This window comes from Salvelinus namaycush, chromosome 4, assembly GCF_016432855.1.
Source record: "Salvelinus namaycush isolate Seneca chromosome 4, SaNama_1.0, whole genome shotgun sequence".
Taxonomy (NCBI): domain Eukaryota; kingdom Metazoa; phylum Chordata; class Actinopteri; order Salmoniformes; family Salmonidae; genus Salvelinus; species Salvelinus namaycush.
The window spans coordinates 20,003,010-20,027,362 of NC_052310.1; the positions used below are offsets into that span (position 1 = coordinate 20,003,010).

Below are 24,353 nucleotides of genomic sequence, written 5' to 3' on the forward strand. Positions count from 1 at the left end.
CAAAACTAATCAGAATGGAGAAAGCCGATTAAAACTACATAGAATTTATTTGTTGCCATCCTAGTGTCACTCCCATCATAGAACATATTTAAACTTTTATTATTCCTAAAAATAAAACACTGTCAAATGAATTCCGCCATACAGTCAAAAATGAGAATTGTTGGCCATATCCAGGATAAAGCCTCCAAGGTATTACCTCGGGAAGCTAACGCAAGTCTTCTTCAAGTCTCAGGCAAGGTTATTCATAATGTGATTCACCGAACAACCTGTTGTTACATTTCAACCCCTTATGACTTCCTCGCAGAGACCCACAGTACCAATGTGACTAACTGGTTTCAAACCTGGGTCTTCTGCGTATCAAAATACTTTGTTAGCTTCCTCAGCAGACGACAATTGTTGTGGCACACAGGAGACCCGGGTTTGTCCCATTGACATATGGTTTGAACCTAGTCACTCACGTAAGCAAAGCCAGTCTAAAAGCATACTATAGCAAATATATAGTACCAGTCAAAAATGTGGACACACCTACTCATTTCAGGGTTTTTCTTTATTTTTACTATTTTCTACATTGTAGAATAATACTGAAGACATCAAAACTAATAAATTACACATATTACACATATCTACAATATATTTTGATTCTTCAATCTTTGCACACTCTTGGCATTCTCTCAACCAGCTTCCTGAAGTAGTCAACTGGAATGCATTTCAATTAACAGGTGTGCCTTGTTAAAAGTACATTTGTGGAATTTCTTTCCTTCTTAATGCGTTTGAGCCAAATCAGTTGTGTTGTGACAAGGTAGGGGTGGTATACAGAAGCTAGCCCTATTTGGTAAAAGACCAAATCCATATTATGGCAAGAACAGCTCAAATAAGCAAAGAGAAGCGACAATCCATCATTAACTTCAAGACATGGTCAGTCAATACTGAAAAGTTAAAGAACGTTGAAAGTTTCTTCAAGTGCAGTCGCAAAAAAACATCAAGCGCTATGCTGAAACTGGCTCTCATGAGGACCGCAACAGGAAAGGAAGACCCAGAGTTACCTCTGGTGCAGAGGATAAGCTCATTAGAGTTACCAGCCTCAGAAATTGCAGTCCAAATATATGCTTCAGCGTTCAAGTAACAGACACATCTCAACATCAACTGTTCAGAGCTGACTGCCTGAATCAGGCCTTCATGGTCAAATTGCTACAACAAAAAAACACCAAGAAGAAGAAGAGACTTGCTTGGGCCAAGAAACACAAACAATGGACATTAGACCAGTGGAAATCTGTCCTTGGTCTGATGAGTCCAAAATGTGAAATTTTTGGTTCCAACCGCCATGTCTTTGTGAGACGCAGAGTAGGTGAACGGATGATCTCCGCACGTGTGGTTCCCACTGTGAAGTATGGAAGAGGTGGTGTGATGGTGACACTGTGATTTATTTACAATTCAAGGCACACTTAACCAGCATGGCTACCACACCATTCTGCAGCGATACGCCATCCCATCTGGTTTGTGCTTAGTGGGACAATCATTTTGTTTTTCAACAGGACAATGACCCAAAACACACCTCCAGGCTGTGCAACGGCTATTTGACCAAGAAGGAGAGTGACGGAGTGCTGCATCAGATGACCTGGCCTCCACAATCACCCAACCTCAACCCAAATGAGATGGTTTGGGATGAGTTGGACCGCAGAGTGAAGAACAAGTGCTCAGCATATGTGGGAACTCCTTCAAGACTGTTGGAAAAGCATTCCAGGTGAATCTGGTTGAGAGAATTCCAAGAGTGTGCAAAGCTATCATCAAGGCAAAGGGTGACTACTTTGAAGAACTTCAAATATACAATATTTGGTTTGTTTAACACTTTTTTGGTTACTATATGATTCCATTTGTTATTTCATAGTTTTGATGTCTTCACAATTATTCTACAATATAGAAAATAGTAAAAACAAAGAAAAACCCTTGATTGAGTAAGTGTGTCCAAACCTTTGACTGGTACTGTATATATTTACATTTTAAACATTTGTTAAAACCAACATGAGACATTATGCATTCACGTTGTGAAAGGCTGAACGCTGACAAACCTTTCAGAAATAAAGCACATTTTATAAAACCATTCTTCAGTTTGAGATAATGTCATATTCAACATAATTAGTGAAGAAAAATAATAAAATACTCAGCTGGAGTCAGTCTTTTGTTGCACTTGGACAAAGACACATGCTTAAAGTAACACAATGAGGTAAAAATGTTGCAAACATCCACTTCACTTATCAGTAGTTTTTGGGACATTTTGTCCCAACCTTTTAACTCTGAAAAAAACAGTTCTTGCAAGCACACCTCATATGTCTGGAACTATATAATCGGCAAACAATATTATGAAACAGTTGTCAAAGGAATATATATGGTGGAGATCCCATCAGTGGTGAGTGCACTGTGGCAAGCCCCCACATCCCTTTCACTCATCCAGTCCCTTTCGTTGGATCTCCTTCAAAGAAGCCCTTTCAGGATTAATCAGAGTTTCTGGCCGGGACTGCAGAGTCCTGTCGAGTCCTTCACTCACTTAACTCTTTACCCCATCTGAACATCAACACCGGCGCTACTGGGAGCCGATCCAGACGCAGCACTTAAACTAATTGAGTAATGCCCCCTCCAGCAGAGACTCATTAAATTCTCAATACCGTTGCTTGTTCCCGGAGATTGCTGCTGAAAGACAAAAGTCTGCATGAGACAAAATATGGCCTGGGTGCTTTAATTATTAATGGATCAGGGATGGGCCCAGAAACACAAGGCCATAGGATCCTCATCAGGTCCTCGTAAGTCAGTGTTATAAGGATGTAATTGCGGCATTCTGCAGTAATACATCATGAATAATCCGTCGAGTTTTGGGGAGATGCCTGACAAATACAAGCTTCAACGTCAATGTTATTTAGTTGCGATGTTTGTTATGTCTGTCCACTTTGTTTGACGACTTCATATGTAAAACCACGTAGGTCAAAAAGTTTGTGTATTGGGACTTCGATGGGTCAAGTAACCAACCCTTCTTCCGTCATTCCCGAGTCAGGGCTGAGTCACTTCTAGACTTTGCATTACTGTCCTGGAAAACACTAGAGAGGGGTCCGGCGGCGGGGTGAGGGGCTGCTGCAACACAGCGCACAGATGCGACTCATAGCTGGTGTCGTGCAGCGTCCAGGTGCTGCAGGGTCTCTGTAGTAGCTCCAAGTCCAGCTGCTGGTGGTGGCTCCCCGCTGGTTGCGCGAGGGAAAGGGTGGAAGGGGCGGAGGTGGCGGCAGTGGGGCCGAGGCGGGACATGAGATCGCATTCCCAGTCCGAGTCCGAGTCAGAGGGGATGGCCAGGTCGGGAAGCAGGGCAGACTCGATACAGATGGAGGTGACTGACTGGGAGTGGCAGGGGTTGGAGTCCTGGCTGGAGGCGGGGCAGTGGGTTGGTCTATCTGAAGGGTGGTGAAGAAGCTGGGGAGGGAAAGAAGCACTGATGTTTGGAGTCACTGTGGAGTGCTGCTGTAGAACACCCCCGTCCATGAAGATGGAATGATCCATATGACCTGACGGATTGCCTGTGGACTTCACGGGAAGCCTTGCGAAGCTCCTTGTATAAGAGCGAGCGGATGTGGCAAAAGAATGGCGGTTTGTACCAAACACTTCCACTGGAGGCCAACTGGTTATCTTGTCCACCTTCAACAAAGGACATATTGCATGGTCCGGGCCACACATGGACACAGAGTGACAGTGGTTGGCTGCTCGGATGCCCACACCGCTCCCAACTTTGTTTATTCTCTCTTGTGTTATTGTTGGCACCAGTGATATTCCCTTCACTTCCAGCTGATCTGTGGTTTGTCTTTGTTCTGCAGTTCCTAGTTCTTTGGGCAGGGAGCAGGCCTTAGCCACAAGCTCATGTCCATTGCCAGTATATGTGGATGGGACTAAGGGCTGGTGTTCCTTCCTTGTCCATCCAGCACTGTTGAAGCCCCAGATGGGTTTTGATTTGTGACGGTTGGCCAGGGAGGTCCTTCTCCTCTTGCTGGCCTTGGTGTCAGGACTGACTGATCGGCTGCGTTTCTTCTGGTTCGCTGCAGTGATCCAGAGCCGAGGAAGGGAGCGAGACCGAACTGGGACAGTCTGAGGGACTGGTTCCACCTCTGCGGATGCTGACAGATGGCTGTCAATCTCCATATCTTCCTCCTCTGTGGGATGGTGAGGAGTGGGGGACTGAAGCAGGACCTGGGGGCTGAGGACTGGGGGCTGAGAGTAGGGGCTGTCGGGTTGGGACATGGGCTCAAAGGGAAACATGGTTTTAGGGCTGAGGACAGGAGGATGGGAGTAGGGACTGGGGGGCTGGCATAGGGTGTCAGGGCAAGGGAAGAGTAGTTGGGGGTTAGATGATATGGGGGATAAGTTAGGGGTGGGAGGCTGGGAGTAGGGGCTGGGGGGCTGGCATTGGGTGTTGGGGAAGGGGGAGAGGGGCTGGGAGTGGTTTGGTAGGGGGGCTAGGGTGGGGGACTGACAAAGGGTGTCAGGGGAGGGAGGGTGGTTGTCAGGGCAGGAGGAGAGAGGCTGGGGGAGGGATGGCAGGAGGAGTAGGCTGAGGGTGTCAGGGCAGGGGGAGAGAGGCTGGGCATGGGATGACAGGGGGACTAGGCTCGGAGTGGGAGGGCTTGGATCTGGGTCCAGGGTGTTGATCGGTGAGCCTTGGGTAAGCAGAGCCTGGATGGCGTGCTCTGTCTCACTGTGCGTCTGCATCTCAGAGGGGCTGTGGGGCAGTTGTAGTAGAAGTGGGTGAGTCTCCAACCTGATAGGGCAGCAGAAAGCACAACACCACTTTTAGAAGATAATTTTTTTAAGAGAACATTTCTGAGAAATAACCATGGTACATGTGAATGGTATGGCACAATTTTAAGTGATTTTAATCCAACCTCCATTATAATTTGGATTGCATTATAGTAGCAGGGTACTTCTAAACCGTGTTAGCATTGTCTTACGCTAGATAGCGTGACGATTCCGCCTGCAGCGACATGTCTCGTATCTTGCAATGAGTAATGGGATAGATGAAAATTAGTTAGTCTACAATGTGCTGTCATAACATTCAAAAATATTACCTAGGTAACATTGTCTGCTGAACCCCATGTCTGCCTCAAAACAGTCTGAATTAATCTAAAACAATAAATCTGTATAATGTTGGCGTTTTTTTTGGAAGTCTTAGTTAAAACATTTTTAGCTCAGGAGTTTAGGGCTTCAAGGATGGAAAATAATTTCTGAAATTTGACAATTTCATGATGAAGCAGCTGCCTGTTCTGCCGTGAGTCAGTGCAGTAGCTTCCGGAGTCAACTGCTGCTGCGCTCAGATGACCCAATGTTGCAAAGTAGCTAAGCGAAGGAGGAGAAACAAGCTGACTCATTTCTGATAAAGGTCCCTCTTCATTTTGGGACAGCGTGTCTAGCTTCAACTTCAGGGTAATTTAAAACAAGCTAGGCATGTCACTAAAGGTCTATGTCAGTAAGCTACCTACAACAAGTTAGCTAAGCAGCTGATCAAGACACTGGCGGCCATAATTTTTGCAGGAGGTAGCCACCGCTTTGTTTTTATTTGCAAATTATTGAATCACTATCACAACATGTGTAATTTAGCCTGTTTCATAAATAGCCATAGGAGAGCGCAATAATTTCAGAAATTAGGAAGTTTTAATTTTCTATGGCAGATGCTTTCTGATTTTGAATAGGAGTTCCACAACATATCAGTTCAATGACTTACAAGACCGGTCTGTTGAGGGACGAGCGTTGCGTAGGAGTGACGCCAACGAACGTATGACAATGCCATGTTAGTGGACAGGCCTGGCTCTCACCTGAGCAGTGTTGTGGCTGCTGACTCTGGGGCTGGACAGGGGGCGAAGCCCGGCTCCATGTCAGCCACCAGCTGGTCCACCAGGCTGTAGTGGGAGGGGTCCTGCACAAAGCCACGATGCTGAGCCGACTGCAAGTGCTGCCAGACAAGAGTTAACGTAGTGAGGAGTGAAAGAAATAGAATACAGACAAAAATATTGACATTGACAAAAACAGACATACAAAACACAAGCTACCAGACAAACCATTAACAGAGACAAAAACATTGACATTAACAGACAGACAAAATATTGACATTAACAGACAAAACTGAGAGAAAAAAAAAATACTTGGATACACGTCTTACCTCATCCTGGTCCTTAAAGGGTTCATGACAGCACTCGCAGTAGCCCAGGTTCTTTTTGCGTGCCCGGCAAAGTGAGGGGTTGCGTGGGAGAGGGCTTCGAGGTTTGTCCTGGCTTGTACTCAAACTCTTAATTATCTGTCTATTTAATGGGGGAAAAAGTTAGAAGTGTCTTCCCTCTGTATAAAAAGGCATAAATGTATTGTCTGAACCATATAATGTGTACACCAACATCAAAAGAGCACCATTGCTGGGCTGTCGTAGAGATAAAAACAAGCAATGGCCGAGTTCCAAGGCCAGTAAGGTTAGGCTTGTGGCCTGTTCAGTGTGTTATACCTGGCTTTGTTTTGTTCCTGCTCCTTGACTCTCTCAGGCTGGGGGGGTGCAGGGGGCTCAAAAGGACTGAACCGGCCAGAGTAGCATAGAGTGGGGAAGGTCATGGACTGCATGTGCAGGGCCTTGTATTTCCTGGTTCCATAACAAACAGGAGAGAGAATTGGATACTACAATTAGATTTAAGGTGAAAGTCATTGCACAGCAGAAAATATACACTTGGATAACGCTAGGTTTGATTACACTGTACATGACCACATGCTGTTAAAACAAGTCATACAGTGCGGAAAATATTCAGACCCCTCAACTTTTCCCACATTTTATTACAGCCTTATTCTAAAAATGTATTAAATTGCCCCCCCCCTCAATCTACACACAACACCCCATAATGACAAAGCAATAACAGATTTTTCCAAATGTTTGCAAATTTATTTGGAGAGTTTCTCCCATTTTTCTCAAGCTCTGTCAGGTTGGAGGGGAACGTCGCTGCACAGCTATTTTCAGGTCTCCAGAAATGTGCAATCGGGTTCAAGTCCAGGCTCTGGCTGGGCCACTCAAGGACATTCAGAGACTTGTCCCGAAGCCACTCCTGCATTGTCTTGGCTGTGTGCTTAAGGTCGTTGTCCTGTTGGAAGGTAAACATTCACCTCAGTCTGAGGTCCTGAGCATGTTTTCATCAAGGATCTTTCCCTCAATCCTGACTAGTCTCCCAGTCCCTGCTGCCGAAAAACACCCCCACAGCATGATGCTGCCACCACCATGCTTCACCGTAAGGATGGTGCCAGGTTTCCTCCAGACGTCATGCTTGGCATTCAGGCCAGAGTTATTTCTCATGGTCTACGAGTCCTTTAGGTGCCTTTTGCAAACTTCAAGTGGGCTGAGGAGTGGCTTCCGTCTGGCTGCACGAGATGGTTGTCCTTGTGGAAGGTTCCGAATGCACTGTAAATACTGTACACTACAGTAAGGTCTTAGCCTTGACTTATATCAAACAGACCCCAACTAAGACCTGGGTTGTGTTCAGTAGGTACAAAAAGTTAGAAATCGCTCAGAAAGAGAGTACCATCTGTCCAATAAGAAATTCTTGATTCCCATTGAATGTTTTGCTACAGTGTGTCCTAATGAACATGACCCAGCTAACAACCAAACGGGTTTAGCTGTCACAGCCCACGGGCTCAATTTCTCATGGAATGGGCCCAATACCGTAGCTGAGCAGGCATGGCCCTGTAATTAGCTTAAATGATAGGGCTGCTGAAAATTGCTTTTAGCACATTGAGTCCCCCTTCGTGTCCACTGAATTCAATGCAGGGCTGCTTGCAAAGGCAAGGTGGAACAGAAGAAACCGTATCCTCCGCTTGAGCCCTGGGCTCCCAGGGAGCAGCCCGAATGCCTGCCTCACTGATGGCACTCGTCACATTACCTAACAGTCAGGGGAGTTCTAAAAGTTCAATTAAGGAAATCAGCCTGGCTGAAACACTAGCCTCCTAAGCTAGCATCGGGTGGGGTGGAGGAGAGGATATACAAAGGCCAGGGGCAGAGCATCACCACCTGTGACGTGCAGTCATGGTAGGCAAGTGCCCTGTGATAAACTACTTTTAAAAATCTGTCATGAAATCCAAATAAAATTGACATTTTTTGTTATCTGTTTTCTATCAATGATTCTGGTGGTATTTACGCTCAAACCCTCAAAATGTGCTAAAACTGCATCAAAACCTCAGGAAAGGTGCCAGGTTATTCATTCTTTCCAGCCATTCAAATCCATTAATACCCTTTACATGTGCAGCCTTTCCTGACTACAGTCATTGTTAATGGACAGGGTCAGCATAGGTGTTGCTGCTTTGCCTAGCTTGAAGTAGCTTCATTCGAGCCAATTTCATATTTTGCACAGCATATTGCCTAAACATGTTGTGTGGGTATTGCCTGGTGTAAGCTGAGCAACATTTGTGTGTGTCTACATAATTTGGCGCTCGCATCCCTTGAACTGAACAAAGCTAGCTAGCTTGCAAAAACAAACTGTCAACTGGACACTATTGCACCTCGGAACAATTTTCCAAGTTGGAATAATGTAGCGTACCGTTTGGAACATCAGAGTGGAAGAGCAGAACGTCAACTATAATGAAAGTTAAGACCAGACAGAGGCAGCATACAGGAGCTCTACACACAAGACCTGACATGCAATCACCATGTACTGGACTGTCCACTTGTCTGTAATGGCATCACACATATTAGACATTTACTTATGCCTTGTGGACATAATGGGCCTTGGGGATGCGTCTCCCACAACCGTGGCCCTGCTGTGCGCATACAGAATAAAATAATGGACATGGGGTTCTGCTTGACTTTTACAGCTCTGTCACAGAGAGGTTCACCAGAAGAACAGACTTAACTGTACAAGTAATGTTAGGCCTAAATGCATTTTCCCTGGCAATTTGAAGGTTAGACTACTGTTGAATCAGACAACATCGCTTTGAAGCTAGAATTTTGTTTTGATGAGCCACTTTTTCAACTGCATTGTTCGGTAATTTCGATTGTTGATATGAAAATGGCATTAGAACCGTATTTTATCATATGTGTGTGTGTAATATTTCACATAATCATGTGTGTGTGTTTGCGCATTGGAAGAATTGTAAATCTATTGTGAAAGGCTATTGAGTTTGCGGTGCGAATTATTCTGATGAAATGTGTCCATATATTGGTCTTTTAGTGCCACCTATCAGTTGTAACTGTTGATGCTACATCGGTCTATGACCGAGCTAGTAGTGTGTCATTTTATCGGATGAAATTGAAATATACCGCCATGTACAGTGCCTTCGTTAAGTACTCAGACCCTTTGACTTTTTCCACATTTTGCTATGTAACAGCCTTGTTCTAAAATGGATGTAATTTAAAAATATATAAAAGTATAAATCCTCAGTAAATCTACACACAATACCCCATAATAGAAAAAAGTGAAAACAGGTTTAGACATTTTTGCTAATGTATAATAAAATTAAAAAAACTGAAATACCTTATTTACATAAGTATTCAAATGTGATATTTTTTTAAATTATAAATTAGCAAAAAAATCTAAAATCCTATTGTTGCTATGTCATTATGGTGTATTGTGTGTAGATTGATGAGGGGGGAAAATAATATAATACATTTTAAAATAAGACTGTAACGTAACAAAATGTGGAAAAAGTCAAGGGGTCTGAATACTTTCCAAAGGCACTGTATTTTAGCTACATTGGTAATTACATTTGGTGAAAATGTTGTCAATTTCAGTTAATAGCCTATGTTACACTGGTTGTTGGAGCCATCTGTTGTACGGTTAACTTGGCCTTCATCAAGGTGTATTTGTGAGTAAACCTGGCTTTGATACTAGCCAGTGCTGACCCAGCCATCCAACTCACCGCACATCACTGATCACCACCCACATTTTGGTTTCAGAGTGATTAGCTGGCAAACTGTGGACTGCTTCTGTTCCAAGACTCAGCTACTATGACGCTAACGCAGAATGTCTTACTCGGAGTTAGCCATCCTGCCTAGACCTCCACCTCTTCCTTGACCTCCTGATAAACACCAAGGTTGCAGTTCGACTATCCTTCTCCCCATAGTGTTTACTCATTGATTTCGAAGGAATAGACTGGTGTAAGAAACATGGTGGATGTTGGTATCTTTGTTCGGCTTGTACCAATTATTTTGCACACTTCGGGGAAGAGGGCAATGGGAATACAACCCACCCTTGTTATTCAGACTTTTGGCTAAACAAGAACAGCAGCGAGTCACCCCTCCACACTCTGCCCTCTTGGAGGTCGTGATTAAATTTTAAAGGCCCATGCTAGCCAAGCTCCCCACTTGCCTTAGCCCCCACACTGTGCAGGCCAGGCTTCGGTAGAGGAGATGAGAGGGAAAGGGTTGGGTTGGGAAAGATATCTTTACATGGGGAGGTGGGGGTCAGGTGGAGTTGGCTTTTTGAAGGGGAAACTCGCACTGAGGAGACACAAAGATCTTGCAGTATCTTGTTGCACTTGGCCTTGAATTGCCCCCAGGACTGAGGAGATGGGATGTAGCCTATTGCTTAGAAGCAGCTGAAGTGTGGGGGGGGTGCATGGAGAGGAGGAGAGAGGGACCCACCTGCTTGAATCCTCTACCTTCAGATAGGGGGACTTCAAAGCACCAGCTGTGGACCAAGGGAGAAAGAGAATGCAGGAAAAAAAATATAGCATCAATAGCATGAAAGTCAATGGAGTTACAAGACACCACAGCACATTTCCATAGTCGAAAATAATAAAATAGTTGACATTCAATGACCTTTGATGACACGAGACACAGCAGGATACTTTGGATTTTTCAGCTAAACCAAAAAATGGGAAAAGGTTAACATCAGCCCTTTATTAATGCAAGCATTTCAAACAAGCAAATGACAAAAGTAACATTTAGGCCTAACCATGCTTCTGGTGCAGACAGAGGTCCAATCTCTTTCTTTATAAAATACATTAATTTGCCAGTCCTCAGTGTAAAATAATAAATTAGGATAGACGAGGTCTAACAGGTTGGTGTACCACATTACCTCAGTTTTCCTGCGTTTGGCCTTGGAGCTCTCCGCTGTCAACAGTTGGACATGCGTCAGGAGATCTTTATCTAAATTAAGGATCACATTTAATAATACGGCCCATAGTCTTGGTAAGAGCCAAATAGCTCAGGCTAGACTAAGAAAATGATCTGACGCCATCTGCTGTCAGCTTAGGATCAATACAGCACAACAGAATGAGGTTCCTTGGATATGTAAATTACTGGGTGAAAATTTGACACGCAAACAGTAGGACACCTCAACACAAGGTGATCCTGTGGCAAACTGTGAGTAGTTGCAGTAGTTAGTCAACCTAAAAAAGGTATGAGTGACGAGAATGTGAGTTCTACAGAGGTGTTTGTTTGATAGTGAAAAGGATACCGTCCACGTGCACTATCTTGACTCCCCAGGAGCGGGCATTGGCCAAAACACTGTTCCCCTGAAGCCGTTCCTGAAAGATAAAACCATTGACGCAGTGTTTTCGTGTTACAAGGTCTAACAGCACGGAGAAATGAAGATCCATTACCACACATGGAAACCGACCGCAAGGCCATGACAACCCGTTTTCAAATCAACCTCTAGCCCTAACCCTGTCTAAGGGTAGGAGACAGTTTGGGATCAGGCCACATAATCAACCTAATAAAAGCACTCACATTATTCCTAATGGCTTTCTCTAGCAGGGCCTTCCCGCGGCTGCCACACACCTGCAGAAACAAAAAGCGCTGAGAATCCCCATACCAGTTCCTTTTAATACAAGCAGAAGCTCTCTAACACAGTAAGGTCTACATCCAAGAAGCCATGAATGGACGACAGAATATATATATATTTTTTTAATGCTATGATATTCTGTGAATAAAAATAGATATTACAGATGGTTTGATGTTAATGCACCGCAAAGTAGGATGGCACTGGGATGGAAGGCCATACCATTGGTCTGGGAGTGCCAGTGGATGGACGCTGCTGCCTGGTGCTGGTCATGATGCTCTCTCTCGGTTTGGTGGAGCGGGGAGAGCTGTGACACTCCCCGGTCATCCCGTCTGACCCACCTCGGGTCACTACGAAACTCTCGCCTCGGAGTCCCTCTCGGCTCCCAGTCACAACAAAGCTGACATCCTTATTCAGGAAACTCTCAATTCTCTGCAAACATTTGACAAAATAATACTAAGTATCACTGCATGTATCATCATATAATCATGTTATATTGCTGGAGTCCACCTTGAGGCTTAGCACTATAAAATCTGAAATGAAAATATATAGAAGTCTCTCGGTCTCATGTCTACTACAGAATAATCCCAGCATGTCATTATCTAATGACTGACCCCCCCAGTGCTTAATTTGCCCCAATTCTTCCCAGCTTTCCTACCCCTCCGAGACGGGATATGGCCTCCGCAAGAAAGGCCGCAGGGCGACTCTTCACAGCGTCCAGGTAGAAAGATTTCCCTTCCAGCTTTCTTGCCCCATGGCCAGGGGACAGCATACCCAAGAAGCACCCTCCTGCCCCTGGTGGGTGCTGCTGCATGGTGGTCCTGTCCTGGTCCACTAACACCAAAAATGACTAGACTGCTGGTCGCAGGGACAAACCTAACAAACCAAGGCATATGGATAACACAAATAAACCTTGGCCTTAGGTGATTTGAATGGTGATTCTATCTCAGATTGTTCTGGGAATTCTCACATAGGAAATACATTCAGAGGAAGGGATGTTTAGCATGCTTTTTATATTTGTATAACAAACCATTTGTTAGACAATCATGATGAAATTGGCAATTTTAGACCTATGCATGCCTCCTGTAAGACCTTATGATCATTGAACCGCACATGATACAGACAACATCTTTGTCGTCATTATACTCCTTATAGTGTGCTGTAATATATGGAGTATGTCTAGATTCTGAAATATACATTTCACATAAATATATTCAACAACAAAAATCTTAATATGAATATCTCAAAACCACACTCTTTGATTTTGTTCATTTTAAGACATTGTTTGGAACAATATACTCCACATTTCCAGAGTGGGCTCTCTACTAATTATGAAGTTATGATACATTTTATGAGCACCACCACCGGGAACTCAAACCGAACTCCCTCTGCTGGTGATTTGATGAATGTGCAACCCTAAAGTAGGAATGTGATTGGTTAATGACCTACCTATACGTTTATAAAATGGAACATATCATGAAAAATATCAGAGACCACTCTGGAAATGTTCATGTATGACTAGTATATTTTTAAATGTTGAATACATTTATATGAAAATGCATATTTCAGAATCTAGACATACTCCATATGTTACAGCACACTATGAGGAGTATGACGTGTTACAGCACACTATAAGGAGTATGACGGCACCAAAATGTTGTCTGTATCATGTACGGTAAGGTCTTACAGGAGGCATGTACAGGTCTATAAAGGGCCAATTGCATTATGATTTTCACAAAAATGGTTTGTGATACAAATGTAAAAAGCATGTTAAACATCTTTCCTCACAATAAAGTTCCTATATGAGAATTGCCAGAACAATCTGATATACCAAAAATATTTTTCGTTCCCATTCCGTTGGCAGAATGTGGAATCACCTTGTAGCCCGAGTTAACTGTTTTGGTTAAGTAAATAAAGCACCATCTAACGTTAATCTGAGTGAAATGTATTTTCTCACTCGTCTCTAACTTTTACAGTAAAAAAATTCCAAACAGTACCTTTACAAGTCACAATGTTGAATAAAGTTAATTTGAACTTACTCTACCTGTCTGCTGATTTCGTACTTATTCAGTTGGAAATGTGTGACAAAATATCCACAGGAAAGTAATATTAACTGACCTCGAAACGCAGGTCTCTGTGTGTGGCTATCACGATTTGTTTGCTCATCCCTGATGCCCCGTACACATCGGGTATTTCATTACGCCATGTCATCTTCATGCTCTCTCGTTCCGTTTCTGGGTGGTGAATATGGGGTTCACAATGTAAGGAGAGATTACAATTATTTTGGGAGATTGCAAAATATGACCTTTTCATTCAAGACAGGAGAAACACACTGTTTCAGGTTATAATAAAACATGTTTTGTTGAGTTACTTTTTCCTCAACTTGTTTCTCTAACTTTCTATCAAGTCAAGCTAGTTTACGGAGCAGCTAGCTATTTCGTGAAATTGTTATTTTTTAACGGCTGTTTACTGACTCGAGTCATGATTAGTTTTTCTGCGCGACTCACTAGTTCATTTTTGTCGTTCGATTGACCTGCTGGCAGCAATGACTGCAGAAGAATTAATAAGCGCTCATTCGGCTCGGTGGCTCCAGAGATGTACACTAACGAAATGAGTCGTTCTTTTGACTGAACGAGTCAAAAAGATGAGTCACTAAAAAGAGCCAAAGTTCGCATCACTACTAACTAAAAGCTAGGCTAGGTAGAAGATACTGTAGATACCTCCAACTAATAATTATAAGAAAAAACAAAACGTCATAACCATCACAATATACTAAAATGGGAGGAAACAGACATATAATATATTATTTTAACAGCCAATGTGTATTATTTAACATTACTATTATGGTTAATCGTTTCCAAGTTGCTAGCTATCCCATAAAGCAATCGCACAAAACCACATATTTTTCTGTGGTTTGGTAACATCCTGTTCTATTGACAGACCCTTGCTGCAGTTTTGCAACGAAGCCTTCAACAGCAAGGGGCGCTGCTATATCACTCCTTTGCGCACAGTTCCCATTGAGATGAAAGACATCCTGCACAACACAAGGGAATTAAGCATTATGCACTGTGAAACCCTGCCCATCTTCTCCGTCCAATAGCGGAATGAGATTGCCAAAATCCAGAAGGATCCCTTTAATGCAATGAAGCTCTTTATCTACTTCCCCAGAGTCAGATGAACTCATGGATAACATTCGTGTGTCTGCGTGCAGTTTGAAGGAAGTTGCTAACTAGCGTTAGCGCAGAGATATAAAATTGGTATCCATGAGTCAATCGGACTTCCATCTGTAACACCAAAAGAAAAGATTTGAGACGATTTCCGGTATGCCGGCCGTAAGGTAGTCAGGTGAAGGTGATCCGTTTGGCATTCCCTTCCTTTATGAAAAGTATGCCTCTTAAGTAGAAAATAACTTGACCAACATCAATAAATAACTGAAACGTTATGTTGGCAACTGCATGTTATGGCAAATACTAAACCTAGAAAAAGACAAACAAACACAGCGAAACAACATGGCCATGGACCGTGAAGCTGACGACTTGTCTAAATTGAGTTTATAGACACTACTAACAGAAATTCGCACTGGCAAGAATAAACTGTCTAAACAGTTAAAGAAATGATCAAATAAATCAAAACTGATATGACTAAACTGGGCAAACGTGTGAACAAGGCCGAAACCGGGTTAACCATGGGGGAAATCGCATGAGAAAAGCTACAGAAAAGTGTGGATTAACAAAAAGAACAAAACGGGATGGAGGACTACAGTTTTGTAAATTTTCCCGAAAGCTGTTAAACAACCCAAAATTGAAGAATTACTGGAAAAGGTAATACCACAACTACTGAGCAAGTAGAACTTCATACGGGCTACCAAAATTGAACAGGCGGCCCGAGAGGGGACATGAGCAGCAAACCAAAGGGACATTGTCGCAAAGTTCCTTAACTAAAGGGAAAAAGATAAAAGTTCTACAACTGGCCATCCAAGCCAAAAAGTCAGGAGTCGAACCTTTGATGTACGAGGACGATCAGATCAGGGTTTACATCGACTTCTGGCTGATCTTTTTTTCTTAAAGCCTATAAATAAAACGGTTGCCTGACAAAATGGCTAAATAATGATTTTTATTCATTGATGGAAAAACCAGTCGATGTAAATACAATTGACAGCCATGCTTATCAGTCTATAGGTTCATTTGGATAATTTAGTGGAAGAATGCGAAGGTAACCTGCCTAAATGACTACTAGCACTCACTCAGTAGCCATGAAGTGTTTTGAAAGGCTGGTCATGGCTCACAACACCATCATCCCGAAAACGCTACACTCACTCCAATTCACATACCGCCCCAACAGATCCACAGATGACGCAATCTCAATCGCACTACACACTAGAGGTCGACCGATTATGATTTTTCAACGCCGATACCGATTATTGGAGGACCAAAAAAAGCCGATACCGATTAATCGGTCTATTTTTTCTATTTATTTGTAATAATGACAATTACAACAATACTGAATGAACACTTATTTTAACTTAATATAATACATCAATAAAATCAATTGAGCCTCAAATAATGAAACATTTTCAATTTGGTTTAAATCATGCAAAAACAAAGTGTTGGAGAAGAAAGTAAAAGTGCAATATGTGCCATGTAAAAAAGCTAACGTTTAAGTTCCTTGCTCAGAACATGTGAACATATGAAAGCTGGTGGTTCCTTTTAAAACGAGTCTTCAATATTCCCAGGTAAGAAGTTTTAGGTTGTAGTTATTATAGGAATTATAGGACTATTTCTCTCTATATGATTTGGATTTCATATACCTTTGACTATTGGATGTTCTTATAGGCACTTTAGTATTTCCAGTGTAACAGTATAGCTTCCGTCCCTCTCCTCGCTCCTACCTGGGCTCGAACCAGGAACACATCAACAACAGCCACCCTCGAAGCAGCGTTACCCATGCAGAGCAAGGGGAACAACCATTCCAAGTCTGAGCGAGTGACGTTTGAAACGCTATTAGCGCGCACCCCGCTAACTAGCTAGCCATTTCACATCGGTTACACCAGCCCAATCTCGGGAGTTGATAGGCTTGAAGTCATAAACAGCGCAATGCTTGAAGCATTGTGAAGAGCTGCTGGCAAACGGACTAAAGTGCTGTTTGAATGAATGCTTACGAGCCTGCTGGTGCCTACCATCGCTCAGTCAGACTGCTCTATCAAATCATAGACTTAATTATAACATAATAACACACAGAAATAGGAGCCTTTGGTCATTAAAATGGTAGAATCCGGAAACTATAATTTCGAAAACAAAACGTTTATTCTTTCAGTGAAATACAGAACCGTTCCGTATTTTATCTAACGGATGGCATCCCTAAGTCTAAATATTGCTGTTACATTGTACAACCTTCAATGTTATGTCATAATTATGTACAATTCTGGCAAATTAATTACGGCCTTTGTTAGGAATAAATGGACTTCACACAGTTCGCAATGAGCCAGGTGGCCCAAACGGCTGCATATACCCTGACTGCTTGCACGGAACGCAAGAGAAGTGACACAATTTGCCTAGTTATAAGAAATTCATGTTAGCAGGCAATATTAACTAAATATGCAGGTTTAAAAATATATACTTGTTATCGATTTTAAAGAAAGGCTTTGATGTTTATGGTTAGGTACACATTGGTGCAACGACAGTGCTTTTTTCGCAAATGCGCTTGTTAAATCATCACCCGTTTATCGAAGTAGGCTGTGATTCAATGAGAAATTAACAGGCACTGCATCGATATGCAACGCAGGACACGCTAGATAAACTAGTAATATCATCAACCATGTGTAGTTAACTAGTGACTATGTTAAGATTGATTGTTTTTCATAAGATAGGTTTAATGCTAGCTAGCAACTTACCTTGGCTTCTTGCTGCCCTCGCGTAACAGGTAGTCAGCCTGCCATGCAGGCTCCTCGTGGAGTGCAATGTAAGTCAGGTGGTTAGAGCGTTGGACTAGTAACCGGAAGGTTGCAAAAACGAATCCCCGAGCTGACAAGGTAAAAATCTGGCGTTCTGCCCCTGAACAAGGGAGTTAACCCACCGTTCCTAGGCCGTCATTGAAAATAAGAATTTGTTCCCGGAAGCTTACAAGAAATCCCGCTATGCCCTGCGACGAACCATCACACAGGCAAAGCATCAATACAGGGCTAAGATTGAATCATACTACACCGGCTCCGACGCTTGTCGGATGTGGCAGGGCTTGCAAACTATTACAGACTACAAAGGGAAGCACATCTGCGAGCTGCCCAGTGACACGAGCCTACCAGACAAGCTAAATCTCTTCTATGCTCGCTTCAAGACAAGCAACACTGAGGCATGCATGAGAGCATCAGCTGTTCCGGACGACTGTGTGATCACACTCTCCGTAGCGGACGTGAGTAAGACCTTTAAACAGGTCAAGATACACAAGGCTGTGGGGCCAGACTGATTACCAGGACGTGTGCTCCGGGCATGTGCTGACCAACTGGCAGGTGTCTTCACTGACATTTTCAACATGTCCCTGATTGAGTCTGTAATACCAACATGTTTCAAGCAGACCACCATAATCCCTGTGCCCAAGAACACAAAGGCAACTTGCCTAAATGACTACAGACCCATAGCACTCACGTCCGTAGCCATGAAAGGCTGGTCATGGCTCACATCAACACCATTATCCCAGAAACCCTAGACCCACTCCAATTTGCATACCGCCCACCCAAACAGATCCACAGATGATGCAATCTCTATTGCACTCCACACTGCCCTTTCCCACCTGGACAAAAGTTACACCTATGTGAGAATGCTATTCATTGACTACAGCTCAGCGTTCAACACCATAGTACCCTCAAAGCTCATCACTAAACTAAGGAACCTGGGACTAAACACCTCCCTCTGCAACTGGATCCTGGACTTCCTGACAGGCCGCCCCCAGGTGGTGAGGGTAGGTAGCAACACATCTGCTACGCTGATCCTCAACACTGGAGCTCCCCAGGGGTGCGTGCTCAGTCCCCTCCTGTACTCCCTGTTCACCCACGACTGCACGGCCAGGCACGACTCCAACACCATCATTAAGTTTGCAGACGACACAACAGTGGTAGGCCTGTTCACCGACAACGACGAGACAGCCTATAGGGAGGAGGTCAGAGACCTGGCCGGGTGGTGCCAGAATAACAACCTATCCCTCAACGTGACTAAGGAGATGATTGTGGACTACAGGAAAAGGAGCACCGAGCATGCCCCCATTCTCATCGACGGGGCTGTAGTGGAGCAGGTTGAGAGCTTCAAGTTCCTTGGTGTCCACATCAACTACAAACTAGAATGGTCCAAACACACCAAGACAGTCGTGAAGAGGGCACGACAAAGCCTATTTCCCCCTGAGGAAACTAAAAAGATTTGGCATAGGTCCTGAGATCCTCAAAAGGTTCTACAGCTGCAACATCGAGAGCATCCTGACCGGTTGCATCACTGCCTGGTACGGCAATTGCTCGGCCTCCGACCGCAAGGCACTTCAGAGGGTAGTGCGTACGGCCCAGTATATCACTGGGGCAAAGTTGCCTGCCATCCAGGACCTCTACACCAGGCGGTGTCAGAGGAAGGCCCTAAAAATTGTCAAAGACCCCAGCCACCCCAGTCATAGACTGTTCTCTCTACTACTGCATGGCAAGCGGTACCGGAGTGCCAAGTCTAGGACAAAAAGGCTTCTCAACAGTTTTTACCCCCAAGCCATAAGACTCCTGAACAGGTAACCAAATGGCTACCCGGACTATTTGCATTGTGTCCCACCCCCCAACCCCTCTTTTACACTGCTGCTACTCTCTGTTTATCATATATGCATAGTCACTTTAACTATACATTCATGTACATACTACCTCAAATTGGCCTGACCAACCAGTGCTCCCGCACATTGGCTAAGCGGGCTATCTGCATTGTGTCCCACCACCCGCCAACCCCTCTTTTTACGCTACTGCTACTCTCTGTTCATCATATGCATAGTCACTTTAGCCATACCTACATGTACATACTACCTCAATAAGCCTGACTAACCGGTGTCTGTATATAGCCTTGCTACTGTTATACTGTCTTTTTACTGTTGTTTTATTTCTTTCCCTTCCTACACATACAACCTTTTTTTTCGCACTATTGGTTAGAGCCTGTAAGTACTACACCTGTATTTTCAATACATTTGCAAAAAATTCTAAAACCATGTTTTCCCTTTGTCATGGAGTAGTGTGTGTAGATGGGTGAGAAAGAAAATCAATTTAATCAATTTTGAATTCAGGCTGTAACAACAAAATATGGAAAAAGTCAAGGGGTATGAATACTTTCTGAAGGCACTGTATCTAGCTAGCAAACATTTAGTTGTGAAATCCATACTGTAACTAGATAATTTGGCACATGCATAACAGTGAGTGAATCACAATGCTCCAGTCTCTTTGAGTGTGCTTGTAAACAAACCGCGTGACTGGGGACTACCGGTAAGTGTCATAATAAAATTATGTGACCGGTGAAAGGAATAACCCAAGCTTCTTCATCTCCTAACATATTGAACACGTTGACTTCAGGTATTTACTTAAAAATTAGCTACAAATACTCAAATTTATTTTTAAAAATTCTAAGAAATAGATTCAATGGTTTTGAAAAACCATCCCGTGGCTATTTCCAAATACCCCAGGCAATATACTGTCCATGCCTATAATTGATACCATGTCTTGATTTGCAGTGGTAAACATACTTTAAAGAACTACTTAAGTCGTTTTTTGGTGGCATCTGTATTTTACTATTTATATTTTTGCTTCACTACATTTAAAAAATATATATTTTACCTTTATTTAACTAGGCAAGTCAGTTAAGAACAAATTCGTATTTTCAATAACGGCCTAGGAACAGTGGGTGTTCAGGGGCAGAACGACAGATTTTTACCTTGTCAGCTCAGGGATTCGATCTTGCAAACTTTCGGTTACAAGTCCAACGCTCTAACCACTAGGCTACCTGCCACCCCAAATAAAACAATTAACGTTTTACTCCATACATTTTCCCTGACACCCGAAAGTACTTGTTACATTTTGAATGCTTAGCAGGACAGGAAAATTGACCAATTCACACACTTATCAAGAGAAAATCCCTGGTCATTCCTACTGCCTCTTATCTGGCGGACTTACTAAACACACATGCTTCGTTTGTAAATTATGTCTGAGTGTTGGAATATGCCACTGGCTATACGTAAATTTCAAAAACAAGAAAATGGTGCCGTCTGGTTTGTTTAATATCAGGAATTTGAAATTATTTATACTTTTGATACTTATTTATATTTTAGCAAATACATTTACTTTTGATACTTATTTAACCTTTAACTAGGCAAGCAGTTAAGAACAAATTATTATTTACAGTCGTGGCCAAAAGTTTTGAGAATGACACAAATATGAATTTTCAGTCTGTTGCCTCAGTTTGTATGATGGCAATTTGCATATACAGATGAATTGCAATTAACTGCAAAGTCCCTCTTTCCCATGCAAATGAACTGAATCCCCCCAAAACATTTCCACTGCATTTCAGCCCTGCCACAAAAGGACCAGCTGACATTATGTCAGCGATTCTCTCAACACAGGTGTGAATGTTGACGAGGACAAGGCTGGAGATCACTCTGTCATGCTGATTGAGTTCGAATAACAGACTGGAAGCTTCAAAAGGAGGGTGGTGCTTGGAATCATTGTTCTTCCTCTATCAATCATGGTTAACTGCAAGGAAACACGTGCCGTCATCATTGCTTTGCACAAAAAGGGCTTCACAGGCAAGGATATTGTTGCCAGTAAGATTGCACCTAAATCAACCATTTATCGGATCATCAAGAACTTGAAGGAGAGCGATTAAATTGTTGTGAAGAAGGCTTCAGGGCGCCCAAGAAAGTCCAGCAAGCGCCAGGACCGTCTCCTAAAGTTGATTCAGCTGTGGGATCGGGGCACCACCAGTACAGAGCTTGCTCAGGAATGGCAGCAGGCAGGTGTGAGTGCATCTGCACGCACAGTGAGGCAAAGACTTTTGGAGGATGGCCTGTTGTCAAGAAAGGCAGCAAAGAAGCCACTTCTCTCCAGGAAAAACATCAGGGACAGACTGATATTCTGCAAAAGGTACAGGGATTGGACTGCTGAGGACTGGAGTAAAGTCATTTTCTCTGATTAATCCCCTTTTCGATTGTTTGGGGCATCCGGAAAAAAGCTTGTCCGGAGAAGACAAGGTGAACGCTACCATCAGTCCTGTGTCATGCCAACAGTAAAGCACCCTGAGACCATTCATGTGTGGGGTTGCTTCTCAGCCAAGGGAGTGGGCTCACTTACAATTTTGCCTAAGAACACAGCCATAAAGAATGGTACCAACACATCCTCCGAGAGCAACTTCTCCCAACCATCCAGGAACAGTTAGGTGACAAACAATGCCTTTTCCAGCATGATGGAGCGCCTTGGTAAAAGTGATAACTAAGTGGCTCGGAGAACAAAACATCGATATTTTGGGCCCATGGCCAGGAAACTCCCCAGACCTTAATTCCATTGAGAACTTGTGGTCAATCCTCAAGAGGCAGGTGGACAAACAAAAACCCACAAATTCTGACAAACTCCAAGCATTGATTATGCAAGAATGGGCTGCCATCAGTCAGGATGTGGCCCAGAAGTTAATTAACAGCATGCCAGGGCGGATTGCAGAGGTCTTGAAAAAGAAGGGTCAGTACTGCAAATATTGACTCTGCATCAACTTCATGTAATTCTCAATAAAAGCCTTTGACACTTATGAAATGCTTGTAATTCTACTTCAGTATTCCATAGTAACATCTGACAAAAATACCTAAAGACACTGAAGCAACAAACTTTGAAAATGTATATTTGTGTCACTCTCAAAACTTTTGGCCATGACTGTACAATGACAGCTTACCCCGGCCAAACCCTAACGACGCTTTGCCAATTGTGCACCGCTCTATGGGAATCCCAATCACGGCCAAATGTAATACAGCCTGGAATATACTTAAGTACAGTGTTGTAAAGTAGTTAAGTAGTACTTTAAAGTATTTTTACTTAAGTCGTTTTTTGGATTATCTGTACTTTATTTTACTATTTATATTTGACTACTTTTACTTCACTACATTTCTAAAGAAAATAATGTACTTTTTACTCATTTTCCCCTAACATCCAAAAGTACTAGTTACATTTTGAATGCTTAGCAGGACAGGACAATTTTCTATTTCACACTTATCAAGAGAACACCCCTGGTCATCCCTACTGCCTCTGATCTGGCAGACTCACTAACACCAATGCTTCATTTGTAAATTATGTCTGAGTGTTTGAGTGTGCCCCTGGCTATCCATAAATAAATACACAAAAAAATGGTGGTGTCTGGTTTGTTTAAATAAGGAATGATTTATACTTTTACTTTTGATACTTATGTATATTTTAGCAATTACATTTACTTTCGATACTTTAGTATATTTAAAACCAAATACTTTTAGAAGTTTACTCAAGTAGTATTTTACTGGGTGACTCACTTTCTCGAGTCATTTTCTATTAGGGTATCTTTACTTTTACTCATGTATGACAATTGGGTACTTTTTCCACCACTGCTTAAGTATATATATACTAGTATATATAAGTATATTTAGTACATAAGCATATTTAAAACCAAATAATTTTACTCAAGTGGTATTCTACTGTGTGACTCACTTTTACTTGAGTCATTTTCTAAGAAGGTATCTTTACTTTAACTCAAGTGTTGTGTTGTGTCTGTCACGTCTATGCTAACATGGCTAAAATTCGCTAGCCAAACAACAACTAACGATGTATATGATAGACAAGTGCTCATTATGAAATGAAAACAAATACATTTGCACAAAGTTTACATAATGTCAACGATCCTTTGATTGTATGCCAACCCTGTCAGTTTTGCTCATGCATCGTTTTTTTGCTAAACAACCCACCTGTCTATACTTACCGAAGTCTTGCAGGTGTTTACATGGTTTTGTACATGTGGCAGTTGAAATTTCAACAGCAGTACTGGCTGGCGCTCTAAAAAGTCGGGTTAACAATACATTCCTGTGGATATTTGTTTCACATTTCGAACTGAATAAGGTCGAGCAACCGCACAGAACCCGGAAGAGTAAGTTCATATGTAACGTTAGGTATTCAACATTCTCGCTTGTACGTGCACTTTCCACGTTTTTGTACTGCTTTAATTCATATTGGAGTCCAGAAATCTGTGATTTACCGTCGGGTCTATCAGGCAACTAACGTTAGCTAGAGGGGCTCAATTCAGCATTTAACGATAGCTTGCAAACTAGTAGGACCTATGCATTCGAGGTTAGCTAGCTAACGTTAGTTACCTTCTATTTGATCTGTGGCTAGCTGCTAACTTTACGTTAGTTACAAAGGCTGAAACACATGACGTTAGCAACAGGCTTATTATTTGACTTACCTTGCGTTGCAGAATTATCTAACTTGTATTATCATTTGCCGAATTTAAGTTTCCAATTTATATCACAACACTAGTTAGCTCTTTTAGCTACAACCGCCGGTTTTTACAGTCCATTGTTTTTCAA

General features: G+C 42.7%; 1 protein-coding gene across 3 annotated transcripts; it reads right to left on the reverse strand.

Annotated features, from left to right (window-relative positions):
• Positions 1–1,918: 1,918 nt before the first annotated feature.
• LOC120046286 lies at positions 1,919–24,353 on the reverse strand. 3 transcript variants are annotated; one of them, XM_038991375.1, is made up of 12 exons: positions 14,276–14,632; positions 13,887–14,002; positions 12,427–12,644; positions 11,991–12,200; positions 11,717–11,767; positions 11,445–11,514; positions 11,064–11,128; positions 10,628–10,847; positions 6,518–6,649; positions 6,185–6,323; positions 5,841–5,977; positions 1,919–4,789 (listed from the first exon to the last, which is right to left on the reverse strand). In XM_038991375.1, the coding sequence occupies exons 8-12, from the start codon at positions 10,726–10,728 to the stop codon at positions 3,040–3,042; spliced, it is 2,259 nt and encodes a 752-aa protein (XP_038847303.1). In that variant the 5' UTR covers positions 10,729–10,847; positions 11,064–11,128; positions 11,445–11,514; positions 11,717–11,767; positions 11,991–12,200; positions 12,427–12,644; positions 13,887–14,002; positions 14,276–14,632; the 3' UTR covers positions 1,919–3,039. The 3 variants fall into 3 exon arrangements, with proteins under 3 accessions (XP_038847303.1, XP_038847301.1, XP_038847302.1); XM_038991373.1 differs by having other exon boundaries at positions 10,628–11,128; XM_038991374.1 differs by lacking the exons at positions 13,887–14,002; positions 14,276–14,632 and adding an exon at positions 24,230–24,353 and having other exon boundaries at positions 10,628–11,128.